Below are 16,467 nucleotides of genomic sequence, written 5' to 3'. Positions count from 1 at the left end.
TTTCATATTTGTAAATCAGAAAAGATTGCAGAAATATAAAAATAACTAATCAATCTAGTGATGAGCTTCTAGAACACCATCAGACAGAAAATACATATCCCAAGTCAAAGTAATGGCAGAAAATAAAATATACTGTACTCGCATAAAAGAGAACTAAAGACGACTTACACAAGATGAAAGGCATTAGTAAGTAGACTGCCCCGTTGACGAATCTGAAGATGAGGATTACCATGAAATCGTTGATGAAGACCAGACTAATGGCTGATATGGACATAAGAACGTGTGTTACTACGACGACTATCTTACGTCCATACCTGTACGAAAATAATAAAAGAAGGCATAGTGTTACTTGAATGGGTGATGACGAGGTCTGCAAGACACAACAGAGTGGGAGAGATTACATGGAATTTGCTAAAGATCATTAAATATATACAATGGAAAAAGTCAAGATCATTTAATATATACAAGGGAAAAAGTCAAGATCATTTAATATAGACAACGGAAAAACTCAAGATCATTTAATATAGACAACGGAAAAAGTCAAGACCGTTTAACATAGACAACGGAAAAAGTTAATGCCTTCATACACTTTATGACAAAATTATTTGGTTTAAATTAATTTAATTTATTTTTCCCTCCCTTATATTTATTATAATTTTATTCTATATATTTCTTCGCATTGATATAAATATATTTTATTCCAAAATTTAATATGCGAGTCAAGCTAAATTCATTGGGCTGGAAAATCTCCTTTTAATAAAATAATCTTCATGAAGTATGAAGACATCTAGGATGAATATATTATGAAAATCGAGATGCATTATTTTGAACCATACTAAATCCCTATTTACTAAATCAATTTCCAAATTCCTTACGCAGTATTGCCATATACATTCTCTTAAATATACAGGAAAATTTAAGCATAATTTATGCCATTTATATGAAGTAGGATACATGAAGTAGGGTGTTGCCTATGTATACTTATACAGTGTATCAGTGTATACAAATACGGCTCTGTACCATTAAAAATGAAGGGGGGGGGGGAGGGAGGGAGATTTACACCTATCTAGGCTATTTTAGAATGAAATTGTGTTACTTTTCATAATCTACTAGCTGTCCTCCTTCCAGTTCTGAAAATTAGAAATAATAACTTTAGAACTATTCCCCTTTGTCTCTATGTAATACCACGGTTGTATTATTACAACTGACATTACCATGGTTGTATTGTTAAAATTGATACTAGTATGGCCGTATTACTACAACTGATATTACCATGGTTGTATTCCTAAAACTGATATTACCATGTATTGCTAAAAATGATATTACCATGGTTGTATTGCTAAAACTGATATTACCATAGTTGTATTGCTAAAACTGATATTATCTTGGTTGTATTGCTAAAACTGATATTTACATGATTGTATTACTAAAACTGACATTCCTACGGTTGTATTATTACAACTGATATCACCCTGGTTGCATTATTACAACTGATATCACCAAGGTTGTAATGTTACAACTGACACCGACATAGTTACAGTGTTACAACTGATGTCACTACGGTTGTATTGTTACAGATATTACCATGGTTGTATTATTGAAACAGATATCACCATGGTCGTGCAGTCACAACTGATATTACCTGTCAGCCAGATATCCCCCGAGGTATTGGCCAAGTAGAGTTCCGAACATGTAGGAAGCCTGGTAGTTTGCTCTCTGATAGTTGCGGCTGCACACCAGTTCAAACTTTGAGGGAGAAAATTATAGAAATATAGTTGAGCTAACTTAAGATTTGGTTGGAAATTTGAAAGATCAAACTGCTGAATATTATATTGAAACTGACATAGAAACAAATTTTAAGTATAGTCTGGCTTTGGAAAAAAGATTGGGTCCATTGTCTTTTTTTTTTTTTTGAAACATTCAAGGTTAACCCTTTGAGTACCATCGGAGGTAATTTACGTCCAATATATATATATATATATATATATATATATATATATATATATATATATATATATATAGATTATATATATATATTATATAATATATATATATATATATATATATATATATATATTATATATATAGATATAGATATATATACATACATATATATATATATATATATATATATATATATATATATATATATAGTTTTATATATATATATATATATATATATATATGTATATATATATATAGATTTATATATATTTATATGTATTTATATGAATCTATTTATATATATATATATATATATATATATATATATATATATATATATACATATATATATATATATATATATATATATATATATATATATATATATATATATATATATATATATATATATATATAGGCCAATTAATGCACTTCATGCATTTATAAAATTCAACAGTCGTCTTGCAAGTATTCCAACTTGCTAGAATATATGTGAACAAACTGACAAAAATCAAACTATCTTACCTCAGAAGTTACCGAAGAAGTGAAAAGCGAGTCGTTGAAGCTCCACTGAGTGCAAGGAACCCATTCTTCTACTCCTGATGTATTTCTCAAGTAAGAACAGGAATCTCTTGAAAATATAAGGAAACAGATTAATAAAAAATGTCTATAAGACAGGGACAAGCATGTACATAAATGCACATAAAATTAAATGTTCGTAAATTAGATGTTTTAAATAGCCCTAAAACAGGACTTTATCATAATAAGCCTTTTCATTAGGGCAATGGGAAACACCAGGAAGTATTATAAATATACATAAAGACTAACAAACATACACCGTAAATACCTCCTGTAAAATCACAGACCCATAACCAAAAATGTACAGGTTTGAAAATAATTAAGACCCAATAAAAACTAGTGTATTATAAACTCCCATAAAGATATACACACATACACTATACGTGCCTCTAGTAAAAATCACATACCCATAACCAAAAATGTAGGCCTACAGGTTTAAAAATAACTAACTCACTCCTCCAAAAATCAGTGTACAGGTATTATAAATATACATAAAGACATACAAACATACACCATACATACCTCTCGTAAAATCACAGACCCATAACCAAAAATGTACAGGTTTGAAAATAATTCACACCCTATAAAAACTAGTGTATTATAAACTCACATAAAGATATACACACATACACTATACGTGCCTCTAGTAAAAATCACATACCCATAACCAAAAATGTAGGACTACAGGTTTAGAAATAACTAACTCACTCCCCCAAAAACCAGTGTATTATAAATATACATAAAGACATACAAACATACACCGTACTATCAACAAATACCCATAACCAAAAATGTACAGGTTTAAAAATAACTGTCCCCAAAAAGCAGTGTATTATAAAACTCACTTAGAGACAAACTATACAAACATACACCGCACGTCCCTCTTGTAAAAATCACAGCCCTATTAACATGATAGGGAGTTGCACAGCAGGATATACTTCTTTTAAAATGATATCACTCAATGCGGGATCAACATGACAACAAGGACACTTGAATTCACAAAGAGCAGTTTGATTGAATCAACGGCTCTTACAGACACAGTAACATGTTATATAACAAATGTGGGTACCTCGTTGTTTTCTACCTTCACTATTATTGATATTACTATTATTATTATTATTATTATTATTACTATCCAAGCTATAACCCTAGTTGGAAAAGCAAGATGCTATAAGCCCAGGGGCTCCAACAGGGAAAAATAGCCCAGTGAGGAAAGGAAATAAGGAAATAAATAAATGAAGAGAACAAATTAACAATAAATCATTCTAAAATAAGAAACAACGTCAAAACAGACATGTCATATAATAAACTATCAACAACATCAAAAACAAATATGTCATAAATAAACTATAAAAAGACTATGTCCGCCTGGTCAACAAAAAAGCATTTGCTCCAACTTTGAACTTTTGAAGTTCTACTGATTCAACCACCCGATCAGGAAGATCATTCCACAACTTGGTCACAGCTGGAATAAAACTTCTAGAGTACTGCGTAGTATTGAGCCTCGTGATGGAGAAGGCCTGGCTATTAGAATTAACTGCCTGCCTAGTATTACGAACAGGATAGAATTGTCCAGGGAGATCTGAATGTAAAGGATGGTCAGAGTTGTGAAAAATCTTATGCAACATGCATAATGAACTAATTGAACGACGGTGCCAGAGATTAATATCTAGATCAGGAATAAGAAATTTAATAGACCGTAAGTTTCTGTCCAACAAATTAAGATGAGAATCAGCAGCTGAAGACCAGACAGGAGAACAATACTCAAAACAAGGTAGAATGAAAGAATTAAAACACTTCTTCAGAATAGATTGATCACCGAAAATCTTGAAAGACTTTCTCAATAAGCCTATTTTTTGTGAAATTGAAGAAGACACAGACCTTATATGTTTCTCAAAAGTAAATTTACTGTCGAGAATCACACCTAAAATTTTGAAAGAGTCATACATATTTAAAGAAACATTATCAATACTGAGATCCGGATGTTGAGGAACCACCGTCCTTGACCTACTTACAATCATACTTTGAGTTTTGTTAGGATTCAACTTCATACCCCATAATTTGCACCATGCACTAATTCTAGCTAAATCTCTATTAAGGGATTCACCAACCCTAGATATACATTCAGGGGATGGAATTGATGCAAAGAGAGTAGCATCATCTGCATATGCAACAAGCTTGTTTTCTAGGCCAAACCACATGTCATGTGTATATAGTATGAAAAGTAATGGGCCAAGAACACTACCCTGTGGAACACCGGATATCACATTCCTATAATCACTATGGTGCCCATCAACAACAACTCTTTGAGATCTATTACTTAAAAAATCAATAATAATGCTAAGAAACGACCCACCCACTCCCAACTGTTTCAGTTTGAAAACAAGGGCCTCATGATTAACACGGTCAAAGGCAGCACTAAAATCAAGGCCAATCATACGAACTTCCCGACCACAATCAAGGGATTTCTGTACAGCATTGGAGATTGTAAGAAGGGCATCACATGCTCCAAGGCCTTTACGAAAACCAAATTGCAAACTAGGGAGTAGATGATTACCTTCAGCAAACCTATTAAGACGTTTTGCCAGAAGACGTTCAAAAACTTTAGATAATATGGGAGTTATGGAAATTGGGCGGTAATCAGTGGGACTTGAGCTACCACAAACACATTTACATAGAGGAGTAACATTTCCAATTCTCCAACTAGTGCTAAAAGCTCCTCGTCTTGCTAACTTGCGCAAAATAACAGATAACTTTGGAGCTAAGAAATCTGCTGTCTTTATAAAAAACAAAGGAAAAATACCATTTGGGTCAACACCTCCATAAGCATCAAGGTCCATCAACAGAGCTTTAATCTCACGAGATCGAAAAGCTAAACTAGTTAGTTTAGCCTCAGGAAAACAGGAATGAGGAAGTTCAAGTTTTTCATTACTCTGTTTACTGTCAAAAACATCAGCCAAAAGGGTTGCCTTTTCCTTTGGACAGTGAGTGACTGAACCATCTGGTTTAAGTAAAGGAGGAACTGTTGCATCTACACCAAAGAGTGCAGATTTAAGGGTAGACCACCATTTATGTTCCTGAGTTGTACCAGAAAGTGTTTCTTTTATGGTTAAATTGTACTCCTTTTCAGTTGAGGCATAAACTCTCTGAGCAAAAGCTCGAAGCTGAGTATAGTTGTTCCAGGTCAAATCTGATCTGTTACCCTTCCAAAGTTGATAGGCCTCCTGCTTCTCCAAAAAAGCACGTCTACAATCATCATTGAACCACGGTTTGTCCTTCACTCGGTACCTTAGCACACGAGAAGGGATACGCCTATCAATTATGTTGACTAGATTCTCATTCAAAGGGACAACAGGATCTACACTATTATATAATTGTGACCAATTCAAGCACAAAAGATCATGTAAAATCCCATTCCAGTCTGCTTGGGATTTCATATAAATTTTACAAGAATATGATATATCAGGGACAGGCTGCTCAGTCTTCACTAATAATGAAATCAAGGCATGATCAGATGTCCCGACTGGAGAACCAACCTTACCAGTTATAACGCCAGGGGAGTCAGTGTATACAAGGTCCAAGCAATTACCAGACCTGTGAGTAGCTTCATTTATGATTTGCTCACAGCCTGATTCAGAGGCAAAGTCTAAAGCTCTTAAGCCATGGCGATCGGTAGGAGAGATAGAACTTAACCACTCCCTATGGTGAGCATTAAAATCACCAACAAAGACAAAAGAAGCCTTTCTATCATCTTCTTGTATCTTAGCCATAATGGTAAGAAGACAATCGAAGATAGAATCATCCATGTCTGGATTCCGGTAGATCGAACATAAATAAAAGTTGTTATGCCTGCCACAGACTTTTATTACCTGAATCTCATGACATCCACATTGATAGCAGGACTTATGTGAAGCAGGGTACTCGGTCCTAATATACACCGCCATTCCCCTGGCCCTAGGGATGGCATCACGTTTCAACATTATTGGCTTCTTAAAACCAGTTATAAGGAGCTCAGATGAGTGCCTCATATTAGAAACCAAAGTTTCTGAGCACAAAAGAATATCATACTGCCTGGACGCAACTGTAAGGTCTTGGATATTTGCATGAAGACCACGAATATTGCAATACAGAAGACGACATTGACGAAATCTAGGACGTACTGGTCCCGGATTTCGCTCAATGTCTCCAGACAGCATAAGAATTAATAGAAATAAAAAAGAGACATCATACTTAAAAACCAGATTAACAAGAATTATAACAAAAACAATACGTACAGAATTATAAACAAAGTGATTGATGATACCCATAGACTATAGTAAAAAGTCGGAAAAACTGGTCAACATGGAGGAGCCGATACACCATGCAAGGCTAAATACCCTCCAGGATAGCCACTTCAACTGAAGGGAGGACAGTAAGGATGGTTTTGAGAAGAAAAAGAATCAGAAAAAGGAAAAGACAACCTCTTGATAAACCACCAGGCATCCATGGCCCTTCTATTAAGCCTGCCCAACACACCATTTCAAAAAAACAAGAGGAAGAAAAAAAAATAAGATAGAATAGTGTGCCTGAGTGTACCCTCAAGCAAGAGAACTCCAACCCAAGACAGTGGAAGACCATGGTACAGAGGCTATGGCACTACCCAAGACTAGAGAACAGGAAGCTAAGCTACAACCCTAGTTGGAAAAAGCAGGATGCTATAAGCTCAAGGGCTCCAACAGGGTGAAATAGCCCAGTGAGGAAAGGAAATAAGGAAATAAATCAATTACAGGAGAAGTAATAAACAACTAAAATAAAATATTATAACAACAGTAAAACATTAAAATAAAATATTTTAAGAACAGTAAAACATTAAAATAAATCTTTCATATATAAACTATAAAGATGTCAAAAATATGATAATGAGAAATAAAATGAAATAGTGTGCCCGAGTGTACCTTCAAGCAAGAAAACTCTAACCCAAGACCATGGTACAAAGGCTATGACACTATACAAGCAAAAGTAAATGGAATTATTTTAATTTTGAAAGGAGGAATTTGTAAAAGCGCAGGCTATAGTTTTCTTTCTGACAGTTTTTCAGGGTTAATTATCGAGTTAATAATATACATCATATACATAATTCTAAAACACTGATCCGGTTAAATACAGCTGTTATTAATATTTTAGGAGGGTAACTATTCTGCCTTAAGAGCCTTCAGCATATTGATTTGGAAATATTAACCCTCGTCACCCTTTTCCTACCGCGGAGGTAGCAGCAGTAAAGGATTCGGCTTATGAAACTTCATTGCGGTGGATAACGGTGGGCTGTGGCATCCTAGCAGGACCAGCCAAACTCGACTGAATCCCTCGTCAGGCTGGGAGGAGCGCAGAGAGGAAGGGTCCTCTTTGTTTCCTTTGTTTGATGTCAGCTACCCCCCAAAATTGTGGGAAGTGCCTTGGTAAATAGATTAGCTTTGCCTAAGAGAATTAGCCAGTATCTAGCATTATCTAAATTGATTTTGATCTGGGTAAATCAATTTTAAATCATTTCTCCCTCTTCTGAGGGAAGAAAATATGTTAAAGTAAGAGATTTATCTAAGAGTTACCCTTCCATCTTTGGTTGATATAGTTGACCGTCGAAAGATAGGCACCAACCACCCGTTGAGTTACTGCCACTAGAGTTATTGGGTCCTTTCATGGGCTAGATAGTAATACATTAGACTTTTTCCTTTGTTTACGCATACATCGAATAGTGTAGCCTATTTTTTTTTACACATTCTCCTCTTGCCTCATACACCAGACAACACTAAGATAACCGAAAAATTCTTCTTCATTCAAGGAGTTAACTACTGCACTGAAATAGTCTCTCAGTGGCTACTTTCCTCTTGATAAGGGTAAAAGAGACTCTTTAGCCATGGTAAGCAGCTCTTCTAAGAGGACACTCTAAAATTAAACCATTGTTCTCTAGTCTTGGGTAGTGCCATAGCCCCTTTACCATGGTCTTCCACTGTCTTTGGTTAGAGTTCTCTTGCTTGATGGTACACTTAGGCACATTATTCTACCTGTTTCCTTATTTTCTTTCTTCACTGGGCTATTTTCCTTGTTATAACCCTTGGGCTTGTATCATCCTGCTATTCCAACTTGGGTTGTAGCTTAGCTAATAATAATAATAATAATAATAATAATAATAATAATAATGGACAGACGCTCTGAGACTATCAAATTAAGAATGAGTAAAGGTTCACAGTTCATTTAAATTCTTAGTCAAGAAATATAAGCTACATAAATATATTCTTTGTATCCAGCTTTGGATAATCAAATGCAGTTAGTAGCAGTTGTATAAAGGGTTGTGTTAGTCTATTGGAAACCTCCCTGCCTGGCAATGTGTTGAATGGGAGTTCGAGACATGCCCAAGCTGAATAGTTTCTAGTCTAGTCAGCAACTTCATAATCCTTGTTAGCTAAGGATGTAGGGTTCGGGGGAGCCTATAGGTCTTTCCGAGTCATCAACAATCATTGATTGGCCTTTCCTGGTCCTAGATGGATGGAGAGAGGGCTTGGGTGCTGATCATAAGTATGTAAGGTCAGTCTCTGGGACATTGTCAAGGATGTGGGGTTCCGGGGAGCCTGTAGGTCTACTTACTGAGTCATCAACAGGCATTGCCTGGACCTCCCTGGTCCTAGCTTGATGGAGAGGGGGCTTAAGTGCTGATCATATGTATACATGGTCAGTCTCTGGGACATTGTCAAGGATGCGGGGTTCGGGAGAGCCTATAGGTCTGCTTCATGAGTCATCAACGGGCATTGTCTGGCCCTCCCTGGTCCTATCTGGATGGAGAGAGGACTTGGGTGCTGATCATATGTATATATGGTCAGTCTCTGGGAGTTGTCAAGGATGTGGGGTTCGGGAGAGCCTATAGGTCTACTCATGAGTCATCAACAGGCATTGACTGTCCCTCCCTTGTCCTAGATGGATGGAGAGAGGACTTGGGTGCGGATCATATGTATATATAGGCCGTCTCTGTGGCATTGTCCTGTCCCTTGCCCCTTTGATTCATTATCTACCTTTAAACTAAAGAAGAAGCTTCACTTACGGTGAGAAGTCTACCGCAGTCGTGTTATCTGGAACCAGACACGTATAGTCAACTTGAGGAACCATGTAGACGCCACTGAGGAACTGCGGCGGCGTCAGGAAACAAGCTGGTGGAAAATAAAATTATCAGTAAATAAATAATAAAGTAAGTTTCATGCATAACTAGGAAATTTAAAAAGTACAACGAGTTAGTGATATAATAGAAATTTCAATGGTCAAGAAAATAAGAAGTGAAATATTGTATATAAAAATGCACACAATAAATAGAATATTAGTTGAACGGGAAGAAGAGCAGCTTGAAGGTATACGCAGACACACTATTATGTTTCCTCATTTCCTTTCCTCACAGGGCTATTTTCCCTGTTCGGCATTGAATCATGCACATTTTGGCACTAGTTTCATGCAAATCAAATACAAAATGGCAATGATATAGCAAAAAGACGTTTATGATCTTATCGTGACCTTGGCCTTGACTTTTGACCCAATCACTCCCAACATCTAATCAAATTGTCCTTGGATTATGGACAATCATCAAACAAAATTTCATGAAATTCAGTCAAATAGTTTTTGAGTTATGCGAATCACAAACACATAGACAGACATACAAACAATACGCGCCGTATGTCAAAACATAACCTTCTGATGAAGGTAATAAATAAATAAATAAGCCAGTAAACATTCAACACTCACAGAAAGCAGCAGTGATGATATAAACCACATTCCATCTTCCCACCCCCAGACGAACAAGGATGTCATCGAAATCCAAAGGCTCCATTTTTTATCAGGATCCTTATAAATGAACTAAAACGGTGTTGAAGACACTACAGAGACCCCTTTCGTACTCGATGTGTCTTTTCTCATTCGCTGAGAGGACACTGCATGGACTCTGAGTACAGGACAGCCTTATGAAGGGTCCTTGTGAATGTGCAGCACTCCTGCTAAATCTACTGGCTCATGACCTTGAGACTGATAATGCAATGAAAACATGTGGTTCATGTCGTTCAATATTTTAGAAATAATCATTATGCTGCTGCGAAGTATAGGAAGGAAGGTTGTCAAGTGGCTAGTCATGCCCCACGACACAAAGCATACAATGTCAGACTGTGTCAAGGCTTATATGAATAATAACTTGCCAATTCTAAGAAAGATCTGTGAAGGCAACAAGGAAGCTACTGATATTAAAGTAAGGAAAAAAAAAGTATCAAATTTAGGCGTAAAACATTCGGCTGGGGAATTACAAGATCGATTGCAGCCAATAACAAAGGCTCTAGATGAGGTACAGAGGGACAACTGCACAATTGCTCAAGCGGTAGATGTTTGGAAGAAAGTACTTGGCCATTTCACAAACAATAAACAAGCTGAAAGTCTGGTGAAAAAAATGGTATGAACAGTTTATCACCAAAGCTCACATGCTTCATCCAGCACTTCAAGGAAAAATACTCAGTGCAGAAGAGGAGTATGCCAATGAGAAATATGCAACACTTGTTCCTGTCATTACCAAGTTTCCGCCAAAATCACCTTTCCAGGCGTTCAAGTTTACCGAGTCTTTGACCAAGACCTTGGAAGATATTGAGTGGTGGGATTCACATACAGCCATGTTATTCAGTGATATTCTGTTATTAGTGCGTCAACTCCTAACTACAGTAGCCTCGTCATCATGAGTTGGAAGAGTTTTCTTCTCCTATGGACTTGTACCCACAAAAATAAGGAACAGCCTCAGTACTGAGAAGGCAGCCAAATTGGTCTTCCTTTTTAAGGCAATGAACTCAAATATAAATAATGATTATTCATCGACTTCGTGGATTGATGGAAAATATAGTCTCTTTTTGTTCTTCTACATTCAACTGCAAAATACTTTCTTTTTGCTAATGAAAATATACTTTAATTTTTTTTTTAGAGTAAGTGACCTTTTACTTTTCATATTATGATTTTGTTCACTAAAGGCTCTCATTAATATTATTACTATTTTAATTATTATTATTACAATTGAAATTTTTAATATATTTGTTCTTATATACTCAACTACATAAATATTTCTTTTTGCAAACTTGCAAGGTATATCATTTTAATTTTTTGTCACTTCTATACTTCCATATACCATAATAATAAAAATTACGTTCATAATTTCTATTACTTCTTAAAACTATAATAAAATTTCATTACAAAACCCAGTGTCTTAATTTTATTCATACCATTTAAATTTCCAAATCATAATAAGAAAATTGATTTGAATCAATCATGTTTAAAAAAAAATCTACTGAATAAAATCATGATTTAAATAAAGATTTAAATGTACTTGATTAAAATCAAGATTTAAATAAACTTGATTAAAATCAAGATTTAAATAAACTTGATTAAAATCAAGATTTAATTCAAGATTTAAATCGACTTGATTTGAATCAAGATCGAAATCATCTTGATTTAAATCAACTTGATTAAATTCAAGATTTAAATCAAGATTCAAATCGACTTAATTCAAATCAAGATTTAAATCAATTTGATTAAAATCAGGATTTAAATCACTGATCAAAATCAACATTTGAATGAAGATTAAAATCAACTTGATTAAAACCAAGATTTAATCAGCTTGATTGAAATCAAAATTATAATCGCCCAACCCTGAAGGAAATTAAGACTGAAGCCTTGTATTCAACTTTTGCAATTTAATCAGAAAAAATGAACCAGCAATATTCAATAATTACTCTCCCTCGTTATCGTTTAACTAGAAAATGAAGCTTCCCTATTTCTAATCTTATTACAATACTGTGCTCGTGATGGGTAGGAAATGACATTTATTTAATTGTACGGTAGGAAGGATTAAAAGTTTGAGTTGGGTAGTTTGTCCGAAATGAAAACTATTTTTCCCTGTTGGAGCCCTTGGGCTTATAGTATCATACTTTTCTAACTAGGGTTGTAGTTTAGGTAGTAATAATAATAACTAGAACGGGCTACTCGGTAGAGCGCATACCTTCACCTATATCTCAAGAAGGGCAATTGAATCATGCACATTTTGGCACTAGTTTCATGCAAATCAGATAAAAATTGACCACGGTATAGCAAGAAGACGCTTATGACCTTTTCGTGACCTTGGCCTTGACTTTTGACCCAATCACTCCCAAAATCTACTCAAATTGTCCTTGGATCATGGCCAATCATCCCATCAAATTACATGAGATTCGGTCAAATAGTTTTTGAGTTATGCGAATCATAAATACAGAAATACATGTCAAAAAATAAATATTCGCCACCTATCAAAACATAACCTTCTGGCGAAGGTAATAAATAAATAAATAAGCCAGTAAAGAGTCCAAACTCACAGTAAGCAGCCACAATGACATAAAGCATACACCATCTTCCCATCCCCAGACAAACAAGGATGTCGTCGAAATCCGAAGGCTCCATCTCTGAAAAGGATCCTTTTAAAAGACTGAAAAGGATCCTTATAAAAGACGAACTAAAACTGGTTTGGCGACGCTACAAAGACCCCTTTCGTAGTCAATGTGTCTTTTTCTCATCCGCTGAGAGGGCACTACATGGACTCTAAGTACTGCACAGCCTTATGAAGTGTTCGACTCCCTCTCAATTAATTAGCCTCCTTATCAGATCTTCCTGATAAACTTGATGGACCTACAGATACCGAGTGAAGTTCAATTCCTTATCCATAATTGGCATTGATGATACCGCTCCGGATTTAAACTACGTTGTTGTGGCATGATTGGTAACTTCTCCACTTGGTGTTTGCCAGTCGGGGGCGCTCGAGTCCCGCTCAGTCTCGTTAGTGCCATTAATGTCTGCAACCTTACCATCCATGTGAGCTAAGGTTGGAGGGGGGTTTGGAGGAGCCTATAGGTCTATCTGTTAAATCCTCAGCAGCCATTGCCTGGCCCTCCTTGGTCCTAGCTTGGGTGGAGAGGGGGCTTGGGCGCTGATCATATGATATATGGTTAGTCTCTAGGGCATTGTCCTACTTGATAGGGCAATGTCACTGTCCCTTGCCTCTGCCATTCATGAACGGCCTTTAAACCTTTATGAGTGTTAGGGATTGGATATTTCAGCAACTACAGCTAATTGTAAAAAGAAGTGAGTTTAAGAAAATTTAGACCTGGGCCCAAAATCATAAAAAGTAACTAATTCAGTTAGCAACTAAAGCTTAGTAGGCTGCTAGATCATTAGTATTCAACTAGGTGCCAACTAAATTGGTATTCATAAAACTTGCTGATAACTTTGCAAGCTACTTGCTTACTAAATTTAGTTACTATTTCCCTATTGTTTAACACACCTTCTGTTGCAGTAAACATTATCTGATCCCACTTACTCTCGCCGTTGATATTATTATTATTATTATTATTATTATTATTATTATTAATTGCTAAGCTACAACCCTAATTGGAAAAGCAGAATGCTATAAGCCCGAGGGCTCAAACAAGGAAAAAAGCCCAGTGAGGAAAGGAAATAAGGAAAAACTACAAGATACTACCGCTAGAGTTATGGGGTCCTTTGACTGGCCAGATAGTACTACATTGGATCCTTCTCTCTGGTTACGGTTCATTTTCCCTTTGCCTACACGTGTACCGAAAAGTCTGGCCTATTCTTTACAGATTCTAATCTGTCCTCATACATCTGACAACACTGAGATTACCAAACAATTCTTTTTTACTAAAGGGGTTAACTACTGCACTGTAATTGTTCAGTGGCTACTTTCCTCTTGGTAAGGGTAGAAGAGACTCTTTAGCTATGGTAAGCAAATCTTCTAGAAGGACACTCCAAAATCAAACCATTGTTCTCTAGTCTTGGATAGTGCCATAGCCTCTGTACCGTGGTCTTCCAATGTCTCCGGTTAGAGTTTTCTTGCTTTAGGGTACACTCGGGTACTCTATTCTATCTAATTTCTCTTCCTCTTGTTTTGTTAAAGTTTTCATAGCTTATATAAGAAATATTTATTTTAATGTTATTACTCTTAAAATATTTTATTTTTCCTTGTTTCCTTTCCTCACTGGGCTATTTTTCCAGTTGAGGCCCAAGGGCTTGTAGCATCCTGTTTTTCCAACTAGGGTTGTAACTTAGCAAGTAGTAATAATAATAATAATAATAATAATAATAATAATAATAATAATAATTAATATAAAATACTTTAAGAACAGTAAAATAAATATTTCATATATAAACTATAACAAATTAAAAAAAGAGCAAGAGGAAGAGAAATAAGATAGAATACTGTGCCCGAGTGTACCCTCAAGTAAGAGAACTCTAACCCAAGACAGTGAAAGACCATGGTACAGAGGCTATGGCACTATCCAAGACCAGAGAACACTGGTTTGAGTTAGGAGCGTCTTTCTCCTAGAAGAGCTGCTTACCATAGCTAAAGAGTCTCTTTTACCCTTACTAAGAGGAAAGAGGAAATTAGCCACTGAACCCCCAGTAGTTAACCCCTTGAGCGAGGAAGAATTGTTTGGTAATCTCAGTAGAGGAGAATATGTAAAGACTAGGCCAGACTATTCGGTGTATTTGTAGGCAAACGGAAAATGAACCATAACCAAAGAGAAGGATTCAATGTAGTACTATCTGGCCAGTCAAAGGATCCAATAACCCGATAGCGGTGTTAATCGTCGTAATCTACCTCTAGTTTCGTATTACAAAACCCAAATTCGAGATGTGCTATCTCTTTCTTTTTTAAAAACAATTTACCTAACTCCCATCTTAGATAAGATAAGACGTTTCATTTTAGGGAATATGAGCTGAAGAACTTAGTACAACAACTAGGTTATTCGGTATTTCTATTATATCCAGGCGGTGAAGTGAGGATGATAAGATTAGCTGGCAGTAAGGCAGGTCGAAATGACCCATAAAACTTGACCTAGTAAAGGTAAAAGAGTCCATTACTGTTCCAGTAATCCTTCCAGACTATCACACAAAATTCCAATCCCCGGAAGCTTTAATTCTGTTTTCAATGTACCGTATAATTTGCAAACTATCTTCAAGAGTTTAAAGGCCACTCATGAATGGCAGGGGCAAGGAACAGCGACATTGCACTATCAAAAAGGGCAATGCCCTAAAGACTGGCCATATATGCATATGATCAGCGCCCAAGACCCCTCTCCACCCAAGCTCCAAGGAGGGCCATGCAATGGCTGCTGAAGACTAAGCAAATAAGACCTATAGGCTCCCCAAAAACCCACCATCCATAGCTCACAAGGTTGGAGAGGTTGAGGCAACCAAAGTAACTAACGAGTTTGAGCGGGACTCGAACCCCAGTCAAGCGATCACCAGCCAGGGACATTACCACATTTATGGTTTACATATGAATCCTTGTTCATACCATTTACTTTATTCTCTCACCACTTGAGATGTCTTCAGTGCTTTCCCGCAAGTCCCTGCAGCTTCTAATTACCATCACCAATCAGCACCGTATCCTAATTGAATATGGTGACCCAAGTGAAGAGCTTATTATTATTATTATTATTATTATTATTATTATTATTATTATTACTACTTACTAAGCTACAACCCTAGTTGGAAAATGATGATACTATAGGCCCAAGAGCTCCAACAGGGAAAAATAGCCCTGTGAGGAAAGGAAACAAGGAAGTAAACAAACTACAAGTGAAGTAATAATAATCAAGATAAAATATTTTAAGATCATTAACAACATTAAATTATAGCTATCATATATAAACTATAAAAACTTCATAAAAACAAGAGGAAGGGATACAAGATAGCATAGTGTGCCAGAGTATACCCTCAAGCAAGAGAACTTTAACCCAAGACAATGGAAGACCGTGGTACAGTGGCTATGACACTACCCAAGACTAGAGAACAATGGTTTGATTTGGGGAGTGTCCTTCTCCTAGAAGAGCTGCTTACCATAGCTAAAAAGTC

The 16,467-nt window shown here is 36.0% G+C and overlaps 1 protein-coding gene across 3 annotated transcripts in view; it reads right to left on the bottom strand.

The window, feature by feature from the left end:
- Positions 1-16,467, bottom strand: part of LOC137616651 (organic cation transporter protein-like) — a 60,585-nt gene that overhangs the window by 21,571 nt on the left and 22,547 nt on the right. Inside the window, exons 1-5 of one of the 3 annotated variants that reach the window (XM_068346574.1) lie at positions 12,909-13,144; positions 9,593-9,698; positions 2,470-2,575; positions 1,643-1,746; positions 169-314 (exon numbers count right to left, since the gene is read on the bottom strand). In XM_068346574.1, coding sequence (XP_068202675.1) covers positions 169-314; positions 1,643-1,746; positions 2,470-2,575; positions 9,593-9,698; positions 12,909-12,993 — 547 coding nt within the window. In that variant the 5' untranslated portion in view covers positions 12,994-13,144. Of the gene's footprint in view, positions 1-168; positions 315-1,642; positions 1,747-2,469; positions 2,576-9,592; positions 9,699-10,281; positions 10,432-12,908; positions 13,145-16,467 lie in introns of those variants that run through there. The other 2 variants (XM_068346575.1, XM_068346576.1) reach the window with 2 other exon arrangements.

Source organism: Palaemon carinicauda, chromosome 22 (genome assembly GCF_036898095.1).
Source record: "Palaemon carinicauda isolate YSFRI2023 chromosome 22, ASM3689809v2, whole genome shotgun sequence".
Classification (NCBI taxonomy): domain Eukaryota; kingdom Metazoa; phylum Arthropoda; class Malacostraca; order Decapoda; family Palaemonidae; genus Palaemon; species Palaemon carinicauda.
The sequence above is the reverse complement of the archived record's forward strand: the minus strand, read 5'-3'. Positions and strand labels throughout refer to the sequence as shown.